The sequence below is a fragment of the Phyllopteryx taeniolatus genome, chromosome 18, assembly GCF_024500385.1.
Source record: "Phyllopteryx taeniolatus isolate TA_2022b chromosome 18, UOR_Ptae_1.2, whole genome shotgun sequence".
Lineage (NCBI taxonomy): Eukaryota > Metazoa > Chordata > Actinopteri > Syngnathiformes > Syngnathidae > Phyllopteryx > Phyllopteryx taeniolatus.
In genome coordinates, this window is record NC_084519.1 from 9,778,282 (window position 1) to 9,790,897 (window position 12,616).

The following is a 12,616-nucleotide window of genomic DNA, read 5'->3' on the forward strand; positions in this document are numbered from 1 at the left end:
CCTTGTTTAGTGACTTAGGGCACATTTGCCAGTAAGGGTGCAACCGTAGTGGTACAGTCCGTACACATATTCTGGTGTTTTGTGAATAAAGAAACATTTTCTACCAAATTTATCTCCATTCTGCATTCTGAATGAAAATGTGTGCTGAAAAGTGTATGGCAGGCAGCACAAAAAATAACGAGCCTTTTCATAAAGTGACAAAACCTCACATCTTTGACCACAGAAAAGGTCTGAAAATCTTTAGCAATAAATCCTTCCACTCATTGTGTTTATCGAAAGTGTCCCAGTTGGTCTGTTCAAAAGCATTCTCAAAAAACACTTGTTGTTACCTTTTTGAGTCGTTTGATGGCCCTGTGCCCATAAAGGGTTTAATATTAGGATGCTTATGCTGAAAATGTTTGGGCCATTTTGAAATCAAAATTTGCCGTCGGTAACATTTGTGTCCACCGTTTTTACTCCCTCGTCGTCGTATTCAGTGGCAAAGCCAAAATATATCAACTTTGAATGAAGCCGATGCTTCTGCTACTTTTTGTCTTCCAACTCCTGCGCTAGTCCGCTCGTGCTAGTGAACATGTTTTACCTTTTACCGCCTCCGTGAGCTGCACTTTCAACATGGATACAGTTACAACTTCAAGTGGGTGAACACGCGACAGTGAATGGATGTTACTTTGTGGGGGCGGGCCTTTCATCTGCCTGTGTAAGCGCACACACACACACACACACACACACACACACACGGCCTGTAAATTGTGTCGATGCAAAATGAATTGCAAATCCGAAAAACCTTGGTCAATAAGGGCCTTTTCTCCTGAGTACCGTTGCATCCATAGTTGCTGGACAATGGTACCTTGACGTTTGAAGGCCCCAAAAATAGTTGGGATTTAGAGTTGACCAAATTTGTTAAAACATTTTTTGGAGTTCCAACTGGCATACAATATGTGACACACGGGCACATCACGCAAACCATTACTTGTTTTTTTTATAGTATGGGACAGTGTTCAAAATGCAGTAGTACTTTTAAAGTCAAATGCCCAAAAAAGTCGTACGTTTTAATGAGTTTTTTCAGGAAATATGTCAAAACGCGTACTGTATCAGCAGTTACATAAGTCAGTGGATGTGCATTCAAAGCTGTCAAAATACAGCAGTGTTTGGGTTCTTGTTTTCATGTTATACAGTGGTTAGCAAATTTTTAATGTGCTCAAAGTAAGGCGCTTCAATCAGAGCCATCTGTGACAGGATTCATTGTTGCATCATCTTTGTAGTAATGGTTAACATGTATTAGTTATGAAGTTAAACTTATAAACATTAAAATGTAGCTTAAAAATGCATGAATGTTTAATTACATGATATTGACAGTTACCCATTTCCATTTCAAAGTCCGAACAAATTTGATATCTGTGACGTCACGTTTTCCACCATGAGATGCACCTGAAATTCAAACTTTTGAAGAATGTCATCTTTTGTCAAATGTCAATACCCATCTTTTCCCGCTGTGAAACATGGGAAGCCAAGACGAACCAGTACTTTTGCAATTTCACACTTGATAGGAAAGACAACAGCTGCCTCTAGAAGGCCCTTCTTTAGATTTCAGTCACCCATATAGACCAGACCCCACGTCACACATCTAAGCTGTGCAGGAAGCAGCTGAAAAGAAAAAGCGCATTTATCTTTCCACACAATTACACTTTCACTTTGAAACGCTCTGAGCTGCAACGCCATCGCTTGGGTTGGGTCGTCTGCTACTTTGCAGTTTTCAAAGAGAATAATGTTTGATTTATTTTTTGCCCCCATTCCTTATCTTCCTCTATTTCCTCCCCTACGTTCAGACAAGCTGAGATGAAACACTTTGTGGCTTTTAGGTTGCTCTAGCTTTAAAGACATAACTCAGTGTTTCCATTTGACATGAGGTGGTTGGAATGTTTGCTTTTTTTTTTTTTATTAAATTTTTTTAAAAAAAAGACATTTCTTGAGTGAATTTAAAGCTACCATCAACTCTTCAACTTCATATATGTTGAGTTTGACTGAAATTAAATACACTCAGAGCTACTTTTAAAACAGAACACATTACTTTTTAGTCTCTTGTAGTAATTGGTATACCAACAAAAGACAGACATGTATAGACATTAGGGATGCACAATTAATAGAATTTTAATGGTGATCGTGATTTTGGCTGACACGATTAAATGAGCTTGATCATTGGCGTATTTTTTACGTTAAAAATGCGGGCACTGGTGCATATGAAAAGTGCTTCAACATGAGGAATACTTGTGATTAATAATCGTGATTACAATATTGATCAAAATAATCAGGATTATTATTTTGGCCGTAATCGTGCCATTAATACAGCCCTAATATACGTATATACACATGAAACAAAGGGAGTCATAATTTCTCACTATCACCTACACTGCTATAATTTCTGTCAAAGTTTGCGTCATCTTGTCATAGCCATATTTGCACTATAGACATCTAGCGAGAAGGTTTCTTAATGTCTTCTTTTTGGCTCATTATAATGCAGACTGGGTCAGAGCCTGTCTCTCTTCTCGTTGGTAAATTTCACCGACAGTCTCTGAGATGAAGACAATACTTGGCTAGACTGAAATTGACTCACCAGCTACTGTGGGAATTTCTTATTAGTGAATCAGGTGTATGACTGTCAGAGGTTGAGCAGAATGAAAGAAATGCACTCGACACTCTGTGACACATTCTTGTTGTATCGGTCTTCGTTTGTTCTTTCATAATCAAAAATTGTCACTTCCTATTGTTTAGTTTCTGTGATGTGTATTTATTTTACTGAATAACTTGTGATTCCAGGTAATTTGTCACAAAATGCAAAAATAACCTGGCTTGCCTTGCAATAATCATGCTGGTGTACATTGAGCATTAAAATCAACTCATTGCTGCAATAGTTGGCATTTGAACACAGAATAAACACTGTATCTAGTAGATACTAACCACACAAACCTATCATTGTAATCTGATAATGTCAGAAAAAGACAGTCAAGTCGGAAATTGATCTTTGTACTTAAAAAAAAATAAAAAATCAAGCACTCAACATAATTTATTCATTTCACGAAGATTGTGTATTTGTTGTATGCTGAAATGCATGGCTGTAGACTAGAGGTGCAACAATTAATCAATTAATCGACACCGAATTCTACGTAAAATTAATCAACTATTTTGATAAATGATTAACCTTTTAGAGACCATGTTCATCTTAAATATCCAGATCGTATGAATTTTAGCCTCGCAACAATATGTAGTCCTCCATGAAAGCAGACATATAATAAGACATTTTAAATTAAACTTTGTCCCTGATAATGTAAACAAAGTCAAGCATACAGTATATAGCACTCGGGTAACATGCCAAGTACGTTGGTCGATGTGAACATAAAAAAAAAAAAAAAAAAAAAAACAACAATACGATTTACCAATGAAATCGATGAATCACCGAACCCTCGTTAATAGGGTTTTGGAGAGTACAGACTGTGATACTGCGACTGCAAGACTGATGTATTTTCAAGTCTTTATATTGTTTTGTGTGTATTGCACGCCTCCAAATAATTACATGACATTTCACGTCGACTGATAAACACGAGATGATTTAAATATATTTGAAGTCTTTGGAATTCATATTATCTCCGGCTCTAACCCAAAAGGCTTATTTAGCATATCAAATGGTTCAACAACTCATCTCCCACTCAGGCACCATACGTTCACCAACACCTGGCAGAAAGTGGGAAGTACTTACGTTTGAGGTTTTAGCTCCCAGCTTCAAACACTGTTTGATGCTAAACCTCTGGAACTACACCCTTCTGAACAACTCTAAAGGAGAATTTGAGGAGGTACTTGTGCCTGATTCTGATATTGTAGACTGTCAATATACATTTGTTGCTTCTGGTGTTGGCTCAGTCAAATGTTTTTCTTTTCATTAGGAACCTGTGAAGTGTGTAAAAACTGCAGTCAAGTAAAAAAGCAAAGTACGTAAAGTTTAAAAAAAATAAAATAAAAATAAATCGCTGAAAAGACTCCTGTACCTTTGTAGATATGATCGCAAGTAGTCATGTACAGTATATTAGCAAAAGTCTAGGTTCTGATAAACAATTTTTAGTGCTGATTTTGGTTGTTGTTTTGGTTCTGTTGCCGTAGGCGTTCTCGGACTGTCAGCCAGTACCTTTTTGGATGTGCATTCTTTTGTGTGTGTTACAATACTTTTATGAGATGATTCAGGATCTGTGACTGGTGTCATATTTATTCACATCTGTTTGTAATGTTTGACGACAGTTGGTTAGCTGCTTTATGCTTGTCACTGGTGAAGGTAGAATATTTACACGTGTTATGTTTTGCATTACTTCAGTGGTAGTAGTCGCAATGGGAAATGCAGTTTTTAAAGTCGACCAAATTGAAGTTACAGACGTAAATCCGTGGGTTGGGGTCAAACTTGAAAGTACCGCTTTATATACCTTCGCTACACAATGTAGTATAATTGTAATTTGAAAACCCAACCTTTTCTTCATGGGTGCCCATGGGGGGAAACTGTATTTTCATTGCAAGGTCTGTGGAAATACAGAATAAATTCACAGAAAGTTGTTAGTCAATATTTTATGATATATTTTGTGTTGAAGAGAAGTAGTCTAGTACACTCCTATTTTGTGAACAGACATTCTCATTTGATACCTTGTACTTTATAATGATATGTTTCATAAAGTAATAGTATAATCTCTCTCTCTCTCTCTCTCTGTATATATATAATATAATATATATATATATATATATATATATATATATATATATATATATATAATATATATATATATTATAATGAAATATATATTATATATATATTTTATATATATATATTATATATATATTTTATATATATATATTATATATATATTTTATATATATATATATATATATATATATATATATATATAAAAAGTTACTGATGGTGTAGTGGTACACTTGCCTGACTTTGGTGCAGGCAGCGTGGGTTCGGTTTCCACTCAATGACGGTGTGAATGTGAGTGCGTATGGTTGTCCGTGCCTATATGTGCCCTGCGACTGACTGGCGACGAGTTCAGTGTAGTCCGCCTTTCGCCCAAAGTCAGCTGGGGTAGGCCCCGCAACCCTAACCAGGATAACCGGTGTTGAAAATGAATGGATATTATATATAATATTGATCAAATAAACATTTTTTTGTAGCTTTTGAATGGCTGATTGTATCAAAGCCTTTTTAAAGAAACTAAAGGGTTTCTTTCTCTTCTCTCCCTCTTTCTTTTTTTCCAGAACCAAATGTATCTTTAAGGCCTCATCACATCTGTGGACATTATGTTAAAGCCCATCTAACCTCAGTTGCTCCTCTACACTCCCATCCCCTTAACCCCATCGTCATAATGACCAGTCTCAAGCGTTCCCAGACAGAGCGTTCTGTTGGAGGCTCAGTGCCAGCTACTGATGAGTTCTATACTCGCCGTTTGCGTTTGCCCAATGGAGGGGCACCACCGCCCCGTAGTGAGAGCGCACACATTTCTTCCTCCTCCACCACTGGCACCAACCCCGGAGTCCCTAAGATGGGAGTTCGAGCTCGAGTGGCTGACTGGCCCCCTAGAAAAGACGGGGGAGGAGGAGCTGTATGGCATATCACAGTGGAAACCGACTCACCCAGCTCCACCACCACTAGCTCTTCTGGATCAGGAAGTGGAGATCGAGAAAGACTTGTGGGAAGCGGCGGTGGCGGTGGCAGTGGTAGTGGAGGAGGGGTCTCAGCCGTCACAGCCCACAGCAATTTGTCGGCCAAGCTGGGGCACCTAATCAGCCCCCAGGACTCGTCCATGCTCCGCAATATCCAGAACACACTGAAGAACAAGATGCAAATGAAGGGAAAGGACAACCGTTTTTTGTCACCCGATGGCTATCTTGGGTCGCCTCGTAAGAGTATGAGACGCATCCGACAGCGGAGTAACAGTGATATAACAATTAGTGAACTGGACGTGGATGGTAATGAGGGCTGGTCTTTCTCCGGGTGGACTCCCATGCACCGAGAGTACGGCAGCACTTCATCCATAGATAAACATGGGGTCTCAGGGGAGAGTTTTTTTGACATGCTTAAAGGATATCAGTCTTCTGAGGCCCCTGATCAACGAAGTCCTGCACCAGAAAGGTTGACAGAGCTGCTTACTGTCGCACCTGTGAAACAAACTGCCCTGGATTTGCCCGATGGCTCCTTGGGACCAGCTAGGGGTAGTCCTGCCAGTCGTCTTAAAGAACGAGAGAAGCACTTGAAAAGAAGGTCAAAGTCGGAGACAGGCGGAGAGTCAATATTCCGTAAGTTGCGCAGTGTGAAGGTAGAAGGTGACGCTTCAAGAGCTGGGTCAGATGCTGAGGATGGAGGAAAAGGAGATGAGAGTTTACCGCCTCCTAAACCTTGGATGTGCCAAAAAGGCTTTGCCCATTTTGATATCAACTCATTACTCTTTGACCTCAATGAGGCCATCCAAAGCCGGCAGTCAGGAGCCAAACGCAAGAACACCACTACGGGTGCCTCAGCTGCTGCTGCTGCTTCTGCTTCGGCCACATCATCCCTCTCCTCAAGTCAAAGTGTAGTGTATGTATCACCCTGTGGCTCACAAGAGGAGCTGAGCAAGGAGGGGATAGGAGGACATGGGGCCAACCCGGCCTTGGACCCAGGCGACGACAAGAGCAACGATCTTGTGCTCAGCTGCCCATGTTTCAGGAATGAGATTGGTGGAGAAGGTGAGAGAAACGTCGCTCCAGCTAAACAGGTAAGCTCGGTGCAAGTTTCTGATTATCTGAAAGATGTGTGTGACAATATGGTTGAGGGAGCTTCATACTGCTTTGTCTTGACACTTTTTAGCAGGGCAGCATTGGCAGCGGTGGGAGCTCAAGCAATTCTACTGGTAGTCCAGAAGAAGGACCATTAGAGGCTACCCTCACAAGTCATTTTACCAATGCAGGTGTAGCAGTCCTGGAGGCCACAAAAGATGGCCCAAGTCAACATGCCGACCGGTCCAAAAGATATATCGTGGAACATGTTGACCTCGGAGCCTATTACTATCGAAAGTACTTTTACCTCCGAGGTAAGCAAAATATCTTAACTTAGTTTAGCCTACATTTACATTATGATCCCGGCGGACACAAGAGCACCGCTTCAGGCCACTGTGGACAAAACGGGATGGTTATGGGGACGAGATGGGCAAACGTGACAGACCGTGATTGCTGTGGATGCGCAGTGAGATTTTTACAACCGTCAAAAACTTTGCCCCACAGTCACATTTCAAAAGAGAAACTAGTCGGCTGTAGTAAAATGGGGTGAACAAAACAGCTCGTTTTTTTTTTGGGCAATGTGAATACACTGTGCAGTGTATGCGAATAAAAGTCTCTTGCATGTGTTGGTACAAGAGATGATTAGTAAATTAGTTGTTGACAGAAAATGAATATTATCAAACATTTATTGAGCAGCAGTACATGTTTGGTAATTAATTTTTTGCCTCCTTTTTAAGAATAAAATATGCAAAGGCTTTCCTTTGTTTGTCTTCTTGCTCCACTTGTCTCTTACTCTTCTCAAGGTTCCATTTAATGTAAACCTTTTCTAAATCACTATTTATTTATGTTCCTCCCGTCTTCCCTAGAACACTGGAACTACCTCGGGTTGGACGAGAACTTAGGCCCTGTGGCAGTAAGTCTCAGGAGGGAGAAGCTGGAGGAACACAAGGAGCATGGTCAGCAGTACAACTACAGGGTCATTTTTAGAACGAGTGAGGTAAATGGCGACACTGGTAACATTTTCACACTTTATTTTATTCTTCTCTAATCTATGGACCAATATGTACAATCTTTTGTTGAAAAGTATTTACCACACACAATATCTATGAGAAGCTAACGTGAGTTAATCTGGCTGTGCGTCGAGAAACCTGCTGTCACACTTGGGTTGTCTACCATGCATTCCTCAATACCCTAGATCCAAACGGTTTCTATTACCTGAGGCTACCTCATATTAATAGATGTTCCTATATGTTTGATAGCCGTGGCTTGCACCAGGAGATGATGCTCTCCTATAGACGAATACTAGATGCCAGAGATCTTGTCCCCTTTCCCTGCGAACAACACCCACCTACCATTTTCCTCAGCCTTCATCTGTGAAGGACTGAGCTGTGCCATTTCACAGCTAAACAAGACAAAAATAGTGCCAAACGTATTTGTGTAGAAAAGGAGAAAGCCTTGCTTTCATTTTGAAGCTCGCTCTGACTAATAGCCTTACGAGTCTCCAGGGATGATGCATGATCCATGCATGCATGTTTTCTTCCATTTTCTTGTCTCTTGTTGCCTCACTCTTGTCTCTCTTATTGCTATTTTCAGTACTGGGAGCTGGGTAGGTATAGATATAGTTGTGTCTGTGTGGGAGTGAGTAGAATGCATCAGTGTTGAAGAGAGATGGCCCCTGTGTCCATTGAGGTGAAGTATTGTCCTCACTTTAGTTAGTGCTTCTCCTGTTAACTCAGGGTAGGGAGTATTGGCACTAATATAGGACCTGTAGGGGGAAAAGAAATATCAAAATGGACAAAGACACATCACAAAGTTACAAAATGTTTTTCTGCTTTAGTTATTGTTTTTGGGTATTGTTTTGCCATCTTTCTGTTAAAGTGTAATATATCCAAAGGAGGTTTGGCCAGTGCAAATAAAAAGAGACATTGATAACAGGCAAATGTGATAATTGTAACTATAGCAAAGCATGCTGGGAAACACTCATACTCCAATTCCCTAACACGCCACATAATTTTTTTAATGCCACTAGGTGAAGTGCCAATGATACACTGTTTGGCCCGTGACCTGAAGTGTGCTTTGAGTTTTGGCCTTCTGTGCAATTGAGTTTGACAACCCTGAGTCCTAAAAGAACTAGATGTCTAATCCTTGATCATCAAAAATCAGATTTCGTCGGATAAAACCAACATTGTTCAGTACTGACAGAATTACCGTAATTTGGTCGCACCCATGTATAATACGCACCCCCAAAGTTGACCTCAAAATTCTGGAAAACCCTTCTACATACGTAGAATGCATTTTTACAATGCATGGTTTTGCTTCTACCCATATGATCAACACATGAAGTATTATCTGTATTTTGTTAGTTTTTTTTCAAATCATTATTCTGGCGGCACGGTGGCCGACTGGTTAGAGCGTCAGCCTCACAGTTTTGAGGACCCGGGTTCAATCCCCGGCCCCGCCTGTGTGGAGTTTGCATGTTCTCCCCGTGCCTGCGTGGGTTTTCTTCGGGCACTCCGGTTTTCTCCCACATCCCAAAAACATGCATGAATTGGAGACTCTAAATTGCCCGTAGGCATGACTGTGAGTGTGAATGGTTGTTTGTTTCTATGTGCCCTGCGATTGGCTGGCAACCAGTTCAGGGTGTACCCCGCCTCCTGCCCGATGACAGCTGGGATAGGCTCCAGCACGCCCGCGACCCTAGTGAGGAGAAGCGGCTCAGAAAATGGATGGATGGATAATTATTCTGAAGTTAAGCACTTTATTTGAACATGTAATCCTTTTTTTAATTTACTTGCTCTTATTTTGAAATTCACAGCCCTACTTTTATTTAGTAAATTAGAAAAAAACACAGTTGTGCTCATATGGTTGATACCCAGGCAGAATTTGTAAGATGGGTACAATTCTTTAAAGAAAACATGAAGGACCAGACGAAACATTTAATTTTATTTTAATGGTATTCAAATTAAACGGTCAAACATTTCAGAAAAGCATTATCATTAAACAAAACATAACCATGAAGAAATGAATGATGGTTGTTGTTCAGTCATCAGTCAAAAAAACCCCAAAAAAAAACAATTTCACAAATTCTGCCAGGGTATGTAAACTTATGTGCACAACTGTACTTTTTTTATAACCACTAGGTGGCGGTGGCCTTTTGGCATGAAAGTGTACAGCTTTTTCTTAACCACTAGATGGCGGCATACATTTATAAAATGTGAAACCTTTTTCCATTTGCCCCTATACCTATGTATAATGCGCACTATTGACTTTTGACAATTTACTGGGGGGAAAATCATACACGAGAAATTACGTTAACGCTAGAAACGTCTTTGAAAAGGGCTGCTTTTGTACAGCGTCGTTCAAGCCTTTTACGCCCAATGACATACACTCATTCATGCACATTGAAAAACTGTGGCCATAGTGGAGGCTCCAGTGTCTTGCTCAAGGAAATGTCAATAGGTTCATTTTCGAAGTCTCCTGACCTTGGGTGTACATCTCTAAATTAATAAAAAGTAAAAATAGAATCAGGGAAGAAGTCCCTTTAGTTCCTGCTGAACTTCAATACCAAAACCTTCCTATACATTTTTGAAATTTTAGGTTGCTAACTTTGTTGAAACAATTTGTTCAATAGAACCAAAGTTCATAAACGCACGATTGGATAACTGGCACATGACAAGATTCTGGAGTGTGTCAGTGTCCAATTCCAGTTTTTCTTAAAGGTGTGCCTTTAAGAAGAACTGGAATTGTAGACAGGCACTACAGAATTTTGGTTCCCCAGTAGGGTGGAACCTTTTTTTATTTATTTATTTTTTTAAAACCTGCCACATTTGTCTATATAGTGTACTTGTGAATAATTGTAATCTTGCTTCTAAAATAGGGTTTGCTTTGTTTTTTTTCTTCCTGATTTGTTGTCTAGTTAAACACCCTGCGTGGTTCCATCTTAGAGGATGCAGTACCTTCCACATCGAAACATGGTTTGGCAAGAGGCCTGCCCCTCAAAGAGGTGCTTGAGTACCTGGTGCCAGAGCTGAATGTTCACTGCCTGCGTCTGGCACTTAACACTCCCAAGGTCACTGAGCAATTGATGAAGCTGGATGAGCAGGGGGTAAGGACAAATACCACTGCCTTTGCGTTCTTTTCATGCCTCAGTACATTTCAAATAATTACCCTAACTCTGTTCATGGATGAACTTCCTCACATATTGGCAGTCAATGATGATGCTATCATTTCAAGTCGAAGCCTGAAAATGTCATGTCGACACATTTAATTTTCTCGTAAATGCCACCTTAATCGCTGCAGCACGATGCAAGATGTGTATTGTATTCTTCCCGACAGCTGAGTTTCCAGCGGAAAGTGGGAGTGATGTACTGCATGGCAGGCCAGAGCAGCGAAGAAGAAATGTATAACAACGAATCAGCTGGTCTAGCACTGGAGGAGTTTCTCCATCTTCTTGGGGAGAGGGTTCGACTCAAAGGCTTTTCCAAGTACCGGGCCCAGCTGGATGCCAAAAGTATGTACCTATAATGCAAAAATCCACTTTCACACTGCATTACTGGTAAATTGAAGTGGTGTAAAAGTAGTGGCGTAATTGATTCACTTGTCTCTTTCAGATACCAATTTGTGACAAACTTAGCAGCGATATTTAGTTTACATACAAAGGGGCGTGGGCTGTGAGTCTCAGGTGTCAAACCAGTTTGAAACGTAAAAACAAAACAAAACAGAAAACAAATACTCTCAACTTTGATAATAAATAACACGTTTGGTGAAGCTGGAGTCTTTGAATGGGATCCGTCGTCATCCAACTTGCGGTGTTTATTCTTCTCTTCCCATGTTGGTCATCTCTTAACATACTAGTTTAAGTTGATTCTTTTTCTTAGAATACATGTCACCAAAAGCCAAAGAAAAAGACTCTTGAGGGCTTAAACTCTGTGTATCTTTAGATACACGTTTCCTGAAAAGTTTGGCCCAAATATGAACTGCACAATCTCAAATTCATGGTTCCACTGTATAGAATTGATATTTTTCATTCCAGTCATTGGGTTACAAGCTCTGTGATGTGCTGGCGACAAGTCGAGGGTGTACCCCGCCTCTCGCCAAAGTTGAGAGAGGCTCTAGCTCACCAGCGACCATAATAACTTGGAAAAGAAAATGGATCGTTGCTGTTACAAGTACAATATAGAATATTCACACTTTGTCAATTTCCCATGAAAACAAATACAGTATCTGAAACATAGAATCCGTATAAACAATCAAAGTTATCAATGAGTAGGTCCTATAATGTTAAACATTTAAACAATTTAGACAAAAGTATGGTTCTCAATATAGCTGCCACGCTCAAGGTGTGGGAATACGTTCAAACACTGCTATCCTCTCGTACTCAGAGAGCATTTCTCTCCTAAAAATAAGTACGTCATCAATAATTGGTGTTGTTCACGACACACATCTGCCATGTCGCTGTACCTGGATGAATAAGTGGTCCTCTGACTGGGTGCAGAGTGCACTTCAAAGACACAACAACAACTATGTTTATCGCTAAAATGGTGTTTTTTCTGGAAAATAGCACTTTTTGCCTGAGATATAATGATATATGTTAGCGTTTGACTTTTCACCCCTCCCCTGAACATTTTATGTCAGTCACCAGACATTGCTCTCCGTTCAATTTGCTATTTTGTTAAAGCCATAGCGTCTTATACGAGTGAGCCCCTTTAACATCCTTTTCCAGCTTACTGTCCTGTGCGTAAGGTGGGATGGGGGATTGAGGTCTGTCTTATGACGTATTAACAGAGGGAGAATGCTGCCCGTATAGAAGGGGCCGCAACCAGAGTGTGAA

The 12,616-nt window shown here is 40.3% G+C and overlaps 1 protein-coding gene across 3 annotated transcripts in view; it reads left to right on the forward strand.

The window, feature by feature from the left end:
* Positions 1-12,616, forward strand: part of sipa1l1 (signal-induced proliferation-associated 1 like 1) — a 70,794-nt gene that overhangs the window by 29,030 nt on the left and 29,148 nt on the right. For all 3 annotated transcript variants that reach the window (XM_061754326.1, XM_061754324.1, XM_061754325.1), the window contains 5 exons: positions 5,290-6,785; positions 6,878-7,100; positions 7,653-7,783; positions 10,703-10,891; positions 11,122-11,296. In XM_061754326.1, coding sequence (XP_061610310.1) covers positions 5,397-6,785; positions 6,878-7,100; positions 7,653-7,783; positions 10,703-10,891; positions 11,122-11,296 — 2,107 coding nt within the window. In that variant the 5' untranslated portion in view covers positions 5,290-5,396. The remainder of the gene's footprint in view (positions 1-5,289; positions 6,786-6,877; positions 7,101-7,652; positions 7,784-10,702; positions 10,892-11,121; positions 11,297-12,616) is intronic.